Below are 14,137 nucleotides of genomic sequence, written 5' to 3' on the forward strand. Positions count from 1 at the left end.
AAACAAACAAACAAAAACCTAAAAGCTGTTTCTTTGAGAAGATAAACGAGCTTGATAAAACTTTACGCAGACTCATCAAGAAAAAGAGGGAGAGGACTCAAATCAATAAAATTAAAAATGAAAAAGGAAAAGTTACAACAGACATCACAGAAATACAAAGCATCATAAGAGACTACTACAAGAAACTCTATGCCAATAAAATGGACAACCTGGAAGAAATGGACAAATTCTTAGAACAGTATAACCTTCCAAGACTGAACCAGGAAGAAATAGAAAATATGAACAGACCAATTACAAGTAATGAAATTGAAACTGTGATTAAAATCTTCCAACAAAGCAAAGTCCAGAACCAGATGTCTTCACACATGAATTCTATCAAACATTTAGAAAAGAGCTAACACCCATCCTTCTCAAACTCTTCCAAAAATTCACAGAGGAAGGAACACTCCCAAATTAATTCTATGAGGACACCATCACCCTGATACCAAAATCAGACAAAGACACTACAAAAAAAAGAAAATTACAGACCAATAACACTGATGAATATAGATGCAAAAATCCTCAACAAAATACTAGCAAACAGAATCCAACAACACATTAAAAGGATCATATATTATGATCAATTGGCATTTATACCAGGGATGCAAGGATTCTTCAATATATGCCAATCAATCAATGGTCCACCATATTAACAAATTGAAGAATAAAAACCATACGGTCATCTCAATCCATGCAGAAAAAGCTTTTGACAAAATTCAGCACCATTTATGATATAAACTTTCCAGAAAGTGGGCAGAGAGGGAACCTACCTCAACATAATAAAGGCCATATACAACAAACCCACAACAGACATCATTCTCAATGGTGAAAAGCTGAAAGCATTTCCTCTAAGATCAGGAACAAGACAAGAATGTCCACTCTCACCACTTTTATTCAACATAGTTTTGGATGTCTTACAAACAGTAATCATAGAAGAAAAAGAAATAAAAGGAATCCAAACTAGAAAAGAAGAAGTAATAGAAAAGAAGAAGTAAAAGTATCTGCGTTTGCAGATGACATGATACTATACAAAGATAATCCTAAAGACGCCACCAGAAAACTACTAGAGCTAATCAATGAATTTGGTAAAGTTGCAGGATACGAAATCAGTATATAGAAATCCCTTGCATTCCTATACATTAGCAATGAAAGATCCAAAAGAAAAATTAAGGAAACAATCCCATTCACCATTGCAACAAAATGAATAAAATACCTAGGAGTAAACTTACCTAAGGAGACAAAAGACCTGTACTCAGAAAACTATAAGACACTGATGAAAGAAATCAAAGAAGACACAAACAGATGGAGATATATACCATGTTCTTGGATGGGAAGAATAAATACTGTGAAAATGACTCTACTACCCAAAGCAATCTACAGATTCATTGCAATCCCTATCAAACTACTAATGGCATTTTTTACAGAACTAGAACAAAAACCCTTAAAATTCGTATGGAGACACTAAAGATCCCCCAAACCCAAAGTAATCTTGAGGGAAATAAACAGAGCTTGAGGAACTACAAAGCTACAGTAATCAAGACAGTATGGTACTCACATAAAAACAGACATATAGATCAATGGAACAGGATAGAAAGCCCAGAAATAAACCCACGCACCTATGATCAACTAACCTATGACAAAGGAGGCAGAGATATACAATGGAGAAAAGACAGTCTATTCAATAAGTGGTGCTGGAAAAACTGGACAGCTACATGTAAAAGAATGAAATTAGAACACTCCCTAACACCATACACAAAAATAAACTCAAAATGGATTAAAGACCTAAATGTCAGCCCGGACATTTAAAATCTTAGAGGAAAACATAGGAAGAACACTCTTTGACATAAATCACAGCAAGATCTTTTTTGACCCACCTCCCAGAGTAATGGAAATAAAATAAAAAATAAACAAATGGGACCTAATGAAACTTAAAAGCTTTTGCACAGCAAAGGAAACTATAAAGAAGATGAAAAGACAACCTTCAGAATGGAACAAAATATTTGCAAATAAAGCAGCTGACAAAGGATTAATCTCCAAAATATACAAAGAACTCATGCAGCTCAATATCAAAAAAAATCAACAACCCAATCAAAAAAATGGGTGGAAGACATTAATAGACATTTCTCCAAAGAAAACATTCTGATGGCCAAAAACCACATGAAAGATGCTCAACATCACTAATTATTAGAGAGACGCAAATCATAACTACAATGGCATATCACATCACAACAGTCAGAATGATCATCAAAATATCTACAAACAATAAATGTTGGAGAGAATGTGGAAAGAAGGGAACCCTCCTGCACTGTTGGTGAGAATGTAAATTGATACAGCCACATGGGGAACACTATGGAGGTTCCTTAAAAACTAAAAATAAAATTACCATATGACTCAGCAATCCCACTGCTGGGAATATACCCAGATAAAACTATAATTCAAAAAGACACATGCACCCCAATATTCATTGCAGCACTATTTACAATAACCAGGTTATGGAAGCAACCTAAATGCCCATCAACAGATGAACGGATAAAGATGATGTGGTACATATATACAATGGAATATTACTCAGCCATAAAAAGGAATGAAACTGGGTCATTCATAGAGATGTGTATGGACATAGAGTCTGTCATACAGAGTGAAGTAAGTCAGAAAGAGAAAAACAAATATCATATGTTAATGCATATATATGGAATCTAGAAAAATGGTACAGATAAATGGTTTGCAGAGCAGAGGTAGAGATACAGATATGGAGAACAGACATGTGGATGTCGAAAGGGGAAAGTGGGGCATGGGTGGTGGGATGAATTGGGAGATTGGGATTGTCATGTATACACTGATATGTATAAAATAGACAAGTGATAAGATCCTGCTGTATAAAAATAAAATAAAGTTCAAAAAAAAAGTTATTGAGTTAAATCAGAGAAAACCAGTACAATGGAAATATCAATCAAAGTTTTTTCCTGAGGCAATGCCATTATATACCATTCTAAAATTTCTTTAGCAAACATAGTTAGGAATATCTAAGATAAACTACTAAGGTAATGAATAATAAAGAAGAGTCTTGGGAGATATATTAAACTGTAAAGTAAATCACTGTCTCATTTTAACAGCATATACAAATGACCTTAAAGTCATGAGACTCTTTCAATAGGTCACAAGAGCAAAAGAGTCTCAAAAATTGACACACATATTATTTACCATGTAGTGGGACCCCAAGAGATTACTGTGCTATTGTTGAAAACAACACACTGTTCTAGTTTCAGGCTTGCTGAAGGGTACCCTATCATAAGACCTACCATAATAAAAGAAACCACGTTGGAAGCCTGGTGCTTCCAACACTTTAATCTTCACAAAACTATGCAAATTAAAAATCAATATGCTCAGGTATTTTCTGATGAGAAAACTGAGGTTCAGAAAGTTTCATTAGTTTGCCTGCTGTGGTAAAGGTGCTCATCCAGCATAACCAGCAGTCAAGCAGTCAGATGCAGCAATCATGGATTCTTCTTTAATTTTTTTCTTTCCTAAGCTATACAAACCTTGACAGTGGGAAGAAACTATACTGTTTCCTTTGGGGAAACATAGAATGGTTAATCGTATTATTTGAATTTCAACTGTAAAAATGTTGCACCTCATCTTTGAATGGGAACCTAGAGACCTAAGAGCAGAATTCCCAAAATGAGCCTTTCTGCCCAGTAGCTAGTTTCAATACTCTCCTTCTGTTTACTTAGGGAAGGCACTTCTCAGTATATTTTCTGACTGTTCTTTCTAAGTGAAGACACTTAGGAAGGATGTAATGGCCTAATGGGTAAAAATCATAAAATGAAATACTCCAAGCCATGTACATTTCACTACATTAAATCAAAAACACACCATCTACTACAATCAACCCAGTAAACAAAAAGCAAGCAAGAAAAATGCTAAGCAAATATTTTTAACAAGAAAATAGTTTATTTGGTTCTATAATGTTCATAAAATTAATAAATGTTTATTGTATAAATTTGCAAAATAAAGGGAAAAAACACAAACTTACACAAAACTCACCTAAAACACTAGCTAGAAATAAGCATTATTTTAATTTTACTAAAATCTTCAAACAATTTTTCAAAAATATGAGATTAGATTATATATGCTGTTTTGTAATTTGTTTTTTAATTGCTAATATAAAGTGAGGATTTTTCTTCTTATTACATACTCTTCTAAATAATTATTTATAACATTTGCCTATTAAAATATTATATGTATAGTGTAATTTAACCAATTCCTTATTATTATTCATTGTGATGACTAATATTTCATGAAATGTCATGAAATTAAAACTCTGATAAACAAATTTTTCATAAATGTTAGATGAGGAATTCATTGTCAAAAATGTTGAAGTATTTTTTGAAAGAGTTGTGACATATTTTATCAGATACATAATAACTTTCAGACTCTCATAAAAAATGCCTGTTGCAGTGCATAAGTATGTTAACATATAACCTTGCCAGTACTAAATATTTTCATTAAAATAGTTTTGAAAAGGTGACAGCTGAAAATTCTACCTAATGTTGAATACTTTACATTTACTTAACTTTGAGCTTGATTATTATGTATATTTGTATATAAACACATTTATTTTTATTGGCCATTTAAAAATTTTTTCCTTTGAAATTTTCCTTTTTTTTTCTTAATAAGAATGTTTATCTTCTTATACAGATTCAAAGAGCTACTTATAAATTAGAACTAATACTCCTTGGATTGTCATTATATTGCAAATATTTTCTCCAGCTTTTTTTAATCCATTTTATTTGGGTTTCATGTATTAATCCATGATTTTCTCCCTTGCTTTAAACCTAAAATTCTTTTTTTTTTTTACTATGATACACAAACACACATGAACACACAAATTTACAGAGAAGTGGAAAAAACATTACAATGTGTTAGTGTCCACAGTATTAGCCTAAAGTTATCCATAACACACCCTTACTATTATTTTAATGTCTCTAAAATCTGTAGTAATGTCACCTCTCTTATTCCTATAATTGATGACTTGTGCTTTCTCTCTCTTTTGTTTTTTCCTGATCAGTCTGGCTTTGGGGTTTCATCAATTTTATTGATCTTATCAAAGAATTGTCTTTGGTTTCAAAAAGAAATCACTAGAAAAAATATTAATGGATTAATAATATATGTAATGCAATGCAAAAAAATCAAAAATAACAGACACAACTGCACCACATACAAAGTAAAAGCACAGTTCTTTTAAAATTACCTGTGCTTGTTTTTAAAAGAAATAAATGGCAGGAGGGGGCAAGGCCGGGGCAGCAGGAGCCGGTGAAGTGACAGCAGAGAGAGCTGTGGGGACAGCACACCATGATGAAGTCGCACAGGCAGCAGTCTGGGCCACGAGGAGAGGGGCTGCCAAGAAGCAGTGGGAGGCTGGGCAGGCAGCGGGCAACCCTCGAGCTGGAAGCAACATGATGCTGTTCAAGGAGTATGGAGTCATCCTACCTGCGTCTGTAGAAGAGTGTCAAGTAGGGCAGCTGTATTCTGTGGCGGAGGCCAGGGAAAATGGGAATGGGTGGTGGTGAAAGTGTGGAGGTTCCGGTGAATGAGACCTATGAAAAGAATGGTGAGAAAGGCCAGTACACGCACAAGATCTACCACTTACAGGGCAAAGTGCCCACGTTTGTTGGAATGCTGGCCCCAGATGGAGCCGTGGATATATATGAAAAAGCATGGAATGACTACTTTTATTACAGAACTGTTATTACAAATGAGTACATGAAAGAAGACTGTCTGATTAAAATGGAAACCTGGCATAAAGTAGATCTTGGCGCCCAGAAAAATGTGCATAAACTGGAGCCTGAGGCATGGAAACATGTGGAAGCCATATATATAGACATTGCAGATCAAAGTGAAGTACTTAGACAGAATTACAAGGCAGAGGAAGATCCAGAAAAATTTTTATCTATCAAAACAGGCCGAGGGGGCTTCCCCAGTGGCGCAGGGGTTGAGAGTCTGCCTGCCGATGCAGGGGACGCGGGTTCGTGCCCCGGTCGGGGAGGATCCCACATGCCGCGGAGCGGGCTCGCTGAGCCTGTGCTCTGCAATGGGAGAGGCTGCGGCGGTGAGGGGCCCACGTACTGAAAAAAAAAAAAAACAGGCCGAGGATCCTTGACCTCACTTGGAAACAAGAACTTGTAAATCAGAAAGACTGCCTATACTTGTATGCATATAAACTGGATACTGTCAAGTTCAAGGGGTGGGGTCTACAGAACAAAGTGGAAAATTTTATACATAAGCAAGAGAGACATCTGTTTACAAACTTCCACAGGCAGCTATTCTGTTGGATCAATATCTGGGTTGACCTGACTATGGAGAATATTTGAAGGATGGAAGAAGAGACAAAGAGACAGCTGGATGAGATGAGACAGAAGGACCCAGTGAAAGGAATGATGGAAGATGAATAAAACCATCCCTCCCTTTTCTGCACTTTTTGTAAGACAGTGGTCAATAGGAAGGCCCAGCAGCTCCACCATCCCAAATGACATGGCATCCACAGACGCAACCTTTCTGTGTCCATTCTTCAGGCAACTTTCAATCCCTTACTGTAGCTAATTCCAGATGCCTTTTAATATTGTGAACAAAGAGGCTGTCTGATTTTTTTTCTGAATTTTATTTTATTTATTTATTTTTATACAGCAGGTCTTTATTAGTCATCAATTTTATACACATCAGTGTATACATGTCAATCCCAATTGCCCAATTCATCACACCACCACCCTCAATCCCCCACCGCTTTCCCCCCTTGGTGTCCATGTTTGTTCTCTACATCTGTGTCTCAATTTCTGCCCTGCAAACAGGTTCATCTGTACCATTTTTCTAGGTTCCACATATATGCGTTAATATATGATACTTGTTTTTCTCTTTCTGACTTACTTCACTCTGTATGACAGTCCCTAGATCCATCCACTTTTCTACAAATGACCCAATTTCATTCCTTTTCATGGCTTAGTAATATTCCATTGTATATATGTACCACATCTTCTTTATCCATTCATCTGTCGATGGGCACTTAAGTTGCTTCCATGACTTGGCTATTGTAAATAGTGTTGCAATGAACATTGCGGTGCATGTGTCTTTTTGAATTATGGTTTTCTCTGAGTATATGCCCAGTAGTGGGATTGCTGGATCATATGGTAATTCTATATTTAGTTTTTTAAGGAACTTCCATACTGTTCTCCATAGTGGCTGTAACAATTTACATTCCCACCAACAGTGCAAAAAGGTTCCCTTTTCTCCACACACTCTCCAGCATCTGTTGTTTGTATATTTTCTGATGATGACCATTCTAACTGGTGTGAGGTGATGTCTCATTGTAGTTTGATTTGCATTTCTCTAATAATTTGTGACATTGAGCAGCTTTTCCTGTGGTTCTTGGCCATCTGTACGTCTTCTTTGGAGAAATGTCTATTTAGGTCTTCTACCCATTTTTGATTGGGTTGTTTGTATTTTTAATATTGAGCAGCATGAGCTGTTTAAATATTTTGGAGATTAGTCCTTTGTCCATTGATTCATTTGCAAATACTTTCTCCCATTCTGAGGGTTGTTTTTTTCATCTTCGTTATGGCTTTCTTTGTTGTGCAAAAGCTTTTAAGTTTCATTAGGTCCCATTTGTTTATTTTTGTTTTTATTACCATTACTCTAGAAGGTGGATCAAAAAAGATCTTGCTGTGATTTATGTCAAAGAGTGTTCTTCCTATGTTTTCCTCTAAGAGTTTTATAGTGTCCAGTCTTACATTTAGGTCTCAAATCCATTTTGAGTTTATTTTTGTGTATGGTGTTAGGGAGTGTTCTAATTTCATTCTTTTACATGTAGCTGTCCAGTTTCTTGATTATTGTAGCTTTGTAGTATAGTCTGAAGTCAGGGAGTCTGATTCCTCAAGATCTGTTTATTTTCCTCTCAAGACTGTTTTGGCTATTTGAGGTATTTTGTGTCTTCATACAAATTTTAAGACATTTTGTTCTAGTTCCATAAAAAATGCCATTGGTAATTTGCTAGGGATTGCATTGAATCTATACATTGCTTTGGGTAGTATAGTCATTTTCACCCTATTGATTCTTCCAATACAAGAATATGGTATATCTCTCCATCTGTTGGTATCCTCTTTCTTTTTGCAGTATGAGGGCCTCTCACTGTTGTGACCTCTCCCATTGCAGAGCACAGGCTCTGGATGCACAGGCTCAGTGGCCATGGCTCACGGGTCCAGCCTCTCCATAGCATGTGGGATCTTCCTGGACCGGGGCACAAACCCGTGTCCCCTGCATCAGCAGGTAGACTCTCAAGCACTGTGCCACCAGGGAAGCCCTGATATCCTCTTTAATTTCTTTCATCAGTGTCTTATAATTTTCTACATGTAGGTCTTTAGTCTCCCTAGTTAGGTTTGTTCCCAGGTATTTTATTATTTTTGTTGCAATGGTAAATGGGATTGCTTCCTTAATTTCTCCTTCAGATTTTTCATAATTAGTGTACAGGAATGCAAGAGATTTCTGTGCATTAATTTTGTGTCCTGCAACTTTACCAAATTCATTGATTTACTCTAGTAGTTTCCTGGTGGCATCTTTGGCATTCTATATGTATAGTATCAGGTCATCTGCAAGCAGTGACAGTTTTACTTCTTCTTTTCCAATTTTTATTTTTTATTTCTTTTTCTTCTCTGACTGCCATTGCTAAGACATGCAAAACTATGTTGAATAATAGTGGTGAGAGTCGACATCCTTGTCTTGTTCCTGATCTTTGAGGAAATGCTTTCATTTTTTCACCATTGACAATTATGTTTGCTGTGGGTTTGTCGTATATGGCCTTTATTATGTTGAGGTAGGTTCCCTTTATGCCCACTTTCTGGAGAGTTTTTATCATAAACAGGTGTTCAATTTTGTCATAAGCCTTTTCTGCATCTATTGAGATGATCATATGGTTTTTATTCTTCAATTTGTTAATATGGTTTATCACATTGAATGATTTATGTATATTGAAGAATCCTTGTATCACTTGGATAAATCCCAATTGATCATCGTGTATGATCCTTTTAATCTGTTGTTGGATTCTGTTGCCCACTATTTTGTTGAGGATTTTTGCATCTATATTCATCAGTGATATTGGTCTGTAATTTTCCTTTTTTGTAGTATCTTTGTCTGCTTTTGGTATCAGGGTGATGGTGGCCTCATAGAATGAGTTTGGGAGTGTGCCTCCCTCCACTATATTTTGGAAGAATTTGAGAAGGATAGTTGTTAGCTGTTCTCTAAATGTTTAATAGAATTCTCCTGTCCAGCCATATGGTCCTGGACTTTTGTTTGTTAAAAGTTTTTAATCACAGTTTCAATTTAAGTGCTTGTGATTCGTCTGTCCATATTTTCTATTTCTTCCTGGTTTAGTCTTGGAAGGTTATACCTTTCTAAGAATTTGTCCATTTCTTCCTGGTTGTACATTTTATTGGCATAAAATTGCTTGTCATTGTCTCTTAGGATGCTGTGTATTTCTGTGGTGTCTGTTTTAAGTTCTCCTTTTTCATTTCTAATTTTGTTGATTTCTGTCCTCTCTGTCTTTTTCTTGATGAGTCTGGCTAATGGTTTATCAACTTTGTTTATCTTCTCAAAGAACCAGCTTTTAGTTTTATTGATCTTTGCTATTGTTTTCTTGGTTTCTATTTCATTTATTTCTGCTCTGATCTTTATGATTTGTTTCCTTCTGCTAACTTTGGGTTTTGTTTGTTCTTCTTTCTCTAGTTCCTTTAGGTGTAAGGTTAGATTGTTTGAGATTTTTCTTGTTTCTTGAGGTAGACTTGTATAGATATAACCTTCCCTTTTAGAACTGCTTTTGCTGCATCCCATAGGTTTTGGATCATCATGTTTTCATTGTCATTTGTCTCTAGGTATTTTCTGATTTCCTCTTTGATTTCTTTGGTGATCTCTTGGTTATTTATTATCGTATTGTTTTGCCTCCATGTGCTTGTGTTTTTTCATTTTTCCCCCTGTAATTCATGTCTAATCTCATAGCATTGTGGTGAGAAAAGATGTTTGATATGATTTCAATTTTCTTAAATTTACTGAGGCTTGATTTGTGACCCAAGATGGGATCTATCCTGGAGAATGTTTCATGTGCACTTGAGAAGAAAGTGTAATCTGCTGTTTTTTGGATGGAATGTCCTAAAAATATCAGTTAAATCTATCTAGTCTATTGCATCATTTAAAGCTTCTGTTTCCTTATTTATTTTCATTTTGGATTATGTGTCCATTGGTGTATGTGAGGTGTTAAAGTTCCCCACTATTATTGTGTTACTGTCGATTTCCTCTTTTATAGCTGTTAGCAGTTGCCTTATGTATTGAGGTGCTCCTATGTTGGGTGCATATATTTTTATAATGGTTATATTTTCTTCTTGGATTGATCCCTTGATCATTATGTAATGTCCTTCCTTGTCTCTTGTAACATTCTTTATTTTAAAGTCTATTTCATCTGATATGAGTATTGCTACTCCAGCTTTCTTTTGATCTCCATTTGCATGGAATATCTTTTTTGATCCCCTCACTTTCAGTTTGTATGCGTCCCTAGGTCTGAAGTGGGTCCCTTTTAGACAACATATAGATGGGTCTTGTTTTTTTATCCATTCAGCAAGCCTGTTTCTTTTGGTTGGAGCATTTAATCCATTCGCGTTTAAGGTAATTATTGATATGTATGTTCCTCTGACCATTTTCTTAATTGTTTTGTGTTTGTTTTTGTAGGTCCTTTTCTTCTCCTGTATTTCCCACTTAGAGAACTTCCTTTAGCATTTGTTGTAGAGCTGGTTTGGTGAAGTTGAATTCTCTTAGCTTCTGCTTGTCTGTAAAGCTTTTGATTTCTCCATTGAATCTGAATGAGATCCTTGCTGGGTACAGTAATCTTGGTTGTAGGTTCTTCCCGTTCAGCACTTTAAGTATATCATGCCACTCCCTTCTGGCTTGTAGAGTTGCTGCTGAGAAGTCAGCTGTTAACCTTATGGGAGTTCCCTTGTATGTTATTTGTCGTTTTTCCCTTTCTGCTTTTAATAATTTTTCTTTAATTTTTGCCATTTTGATTACTATGTGTCTTGGCATGTTTCTCTTTGGGTTTATCCTGTATGTGATTCTCTGTGCTTCCTGGACTTGGATGGCTACTTCCTTTCCCATATTAGGGAAGTTTTCAACTATAATCTCTTCAAATATTTTTTCACGTCCTTTCTCTCTCTCTTCTCCTTCTGGGACCCCTATAATGTGAATGTTGTTGCATTTAATGTTGTCCCAGAGGTCTCTTAGGTTGTCTTCATTTGTCTTCATTCTTTTTTCTTTATTCTGTTCTGCAACAGTGAATTCCACCATTTTGTCTTCCAGGTCACTTATCCGTTCTTCTGCCTCAGTTCTGCTATTGTTTCCTTCTAGTGTAGTTTTCATTTCAGTTATTGTATTGGTCATCTCTGTTTGTTTGTTCTTTAATTCTTCTAGGTCTTTGTTATACATTTCTTGCTTCTTCTCAATCTTTGCCTCCATTCTTTTCCAAGGTCCTGGATCATCTTCCCCATCATTATGCTGAATTCTTTTTCTGGTAGGTTGCCTATCTCCACTTCATTTAGTTGTTTTTCTGGGGCTTTATCTTGTTCCCTCATCTGGTACATAGCTCTTTGCCTTTTCATCTTGTCTATCTTTCTGTGAATGTGGTTTTTGTTCCACAGGCTGCAGGACTGTAGTTCTTCTTTCTTCTGCTGTCTGCCCTGTGCTCGGTGAGGCTATCTAAGAGGGCTGTGCAAGTTTCCTGATGGGACGGACTGGTGGTGGGTAGAGCTGACTGTTGCTCTGGTGGGCAGAGCTCAGTAAAACTTTAATCTGCCTGACTGCTGATGGGTGGGGCTGGGTTCCCTCCCTGTTGTTTGTTCGACCTGAGGCAACCCAACACTGGAGCCAACTTGGGGTCTTTGGTGAGGCTAATGGCCAACTCTGGGAGGGCTCACACCAAGGGGTACTTCCCAGAACTTCTGCTGTCAATGTCCTTGCCCCCACGATGAGCAACAGCCATTGTCCACCTCTGCAGGAGACCCTCCAAAACTAGCAGGTAGGTCTGGTTCCATCTTCCCTGGGGTCACTGCTCTTTCCCCTGGGTCCCATTGCACACACTACTTTGTGTGTGTCCTCCAAGAGTGGAGTCTCTGTTTCCCCCAGTCCTGTTGAAGTCCTGCAATCAAGTCTCACTGGCCTTCAAGTCTGATTCTCTCAGAATTCCTCCTCTCATTGCCAGACCACCAGGTTGGGTCCCTGACGTGGGGCTCAGAACCTCCACTTCAGTGGGTGGACTTCTGTGGTATAGTTCTGCAGTCTGTGCATCCCCCCCCCCAGCAGTTATGGGATTTGATTTAACTGTGGTTGCACCCCTCCTACCATCTCATTGTGGCTTCTCCTTTGTCTTTGGATGTGGGGTATCTTCTTTGGTGAGTTCCAGTGTCTTCCTGTCGATTATTGTCCAGCAGCTAGTTGTGATTCTGGTAGGCTGTCCGATATTTTGAAACCAGTGTGTTCAGGAGCCTGCTCCTCTGAGATATGTGGCATGTAAGTGACTGTATTTACAGCTCCTCCCTCTTCAACCATTGTGTTCTCAGTCTATTTGTGTGCTGCTCCCCTTTATTTGCAAGTTATATTTTTATTTTTCAAAATAAATGCCTTTAGTGATGTAGTGCTTTAAACGATTTATATTTGTTTGTTTTCAACCTTGGTGTAAACTGAGGTTTTTTGTTATTTTTTCCTGGGCAGACCTCTCAATTTTGAGTGCTCACATGGGGACAGTGGGTGAGTCAGAAATATAGATTTTTCCCTCCCAGCTCCACAGAACTGCAATGTGACTTTATAACTCTGACCTCTGCTCTCAGTAACCCATTGTTAGTGTTCACTAGGCACCATGGAAGTACTCAAGGCCCAGCCAGCCTCTTTTAAAAAATTAAACAAATACAAATAAAAAAAAATAATTGATTGACAAAGTCAAGGTTGTTAAATAGTATGTATTGTGTTTTGTTTTGTTTTGTCTTAAAGAAATTCTGCATTAAGTGAAGGCATGGGAGGAGAGTTGGGATAAAAATATTTGAAGAGTTCAGCATAAGAATATTTCAGCTACTTTTAATTTATCATTATGTAGGTCATTCAGGTATAGTAATTCCAAAAGACATTCACAGAAAGCTTAGCTATCTCTACTCTTTGAAGAAAATCATTAAATTAGTGTTACCTCCAATAATGATTAAAGAGATTCTATGAAATAGTTTATAGTTTCCTTGAAACAATAATAATAACAAAAGAAAATATCACAGATTGTAAAAGTGTAAATTAAGATGACTTTTTTGAAATAAACACTTGGCGGTATGTGATTCAAACAAGATTAATATTTTGGTCTGTCAATTCTCAATCTAGGAAACTTTCCTGAGGAAATAAACTGAAAAGAAGAAAAATCTTTATACCCCAAAATATGTTTATTGTATCAACACTGTTTTTTAATTGTAAAAATTCAAAGACAGTTCTTTGCCCCAAGATATGGCAGTAGTTAAATTAATTGGCTCATCAAGTCATTTGAGTATATTATAATCACTGAAATGTTTACAAATACCATGTAATGACTTTGAAAATGCTTATGAAATAATGTTAAGTTAAGAAGTATTATACACAGTTAATTATAATTCTTAATAAGCAAATGCAGATAAGAAGGATTCAGCAAGTCAACATATTAATGGTATTCATCTTTGAAGGAGAATCAAATGGTAGAAAACAAACAGTAGTTATGAAATGGAGACTGGAATCCAAATTAGCATGTTTTATCTGTGACTCATTATGTTATACTTAACTTTCTTAAGTAAGTTACATAATATATCATTTCCTCAATTTCTTCAGCTTTGAAAAAGGAAGGATGATATCAGTATTATATCATAAGAGTAATTGTTTTATTAAATTGTTTTGTTAAGTGAGTTAATACATATGCAACATTTAGAACAGTGCTTGAAACAAAAGAAACACTCTTCAGATACCAGCTATAAGTTGGATGATGCATATTTCTGTTTTGTATTTTCTATATTTT

General features: G+C 36.2%; 1 protein-coding gene across 1 annotated transcript; it reads left to right on the plus strand.

Moving 5' to 3' along the window:
* The first annotated feature begins 5,589 nt into the window (after positions 1–5,589).
* Positions 5,590–6,410, plus strand: LOC112407582 (phosphatidylinositol transfer protein alpha isoform-like). Its single transcript, XM_024756930.1, has 2 exons — positions 5,590–6,026; positions 6,203–6,410. Exons 1-2 carry the CDS (start codon positions 5,590–5,592, stop codon positions 6,408–6,410), a joined length of 645 nt encoding a protein of 214 aa, XP_024612698.1.
* The last annotated feature ends 7,727 nt before the right edge of the window (positions 6,411–14,137 follow it).

This window comes from Neophocaena asiaeorientalis, unplaced genomic scaffold (genome assembly GCF_003031525.2).
Source record: "Neophocaena asiaeorientalis asiaeorientalis breed wild unplaced genomic scaffold, Neophocaena_asiaeorientalis_V1.1 scaffold485, whole genome shotgun sequence".
Classification (NCBI taxonomy): domain Eukaryota; kingdom Metazoa; phylum Chordata; class Mammalia; order Artiodactyla; family Phocoenidae; genus Neophocaena; species Neophocaena asiaeorientalis.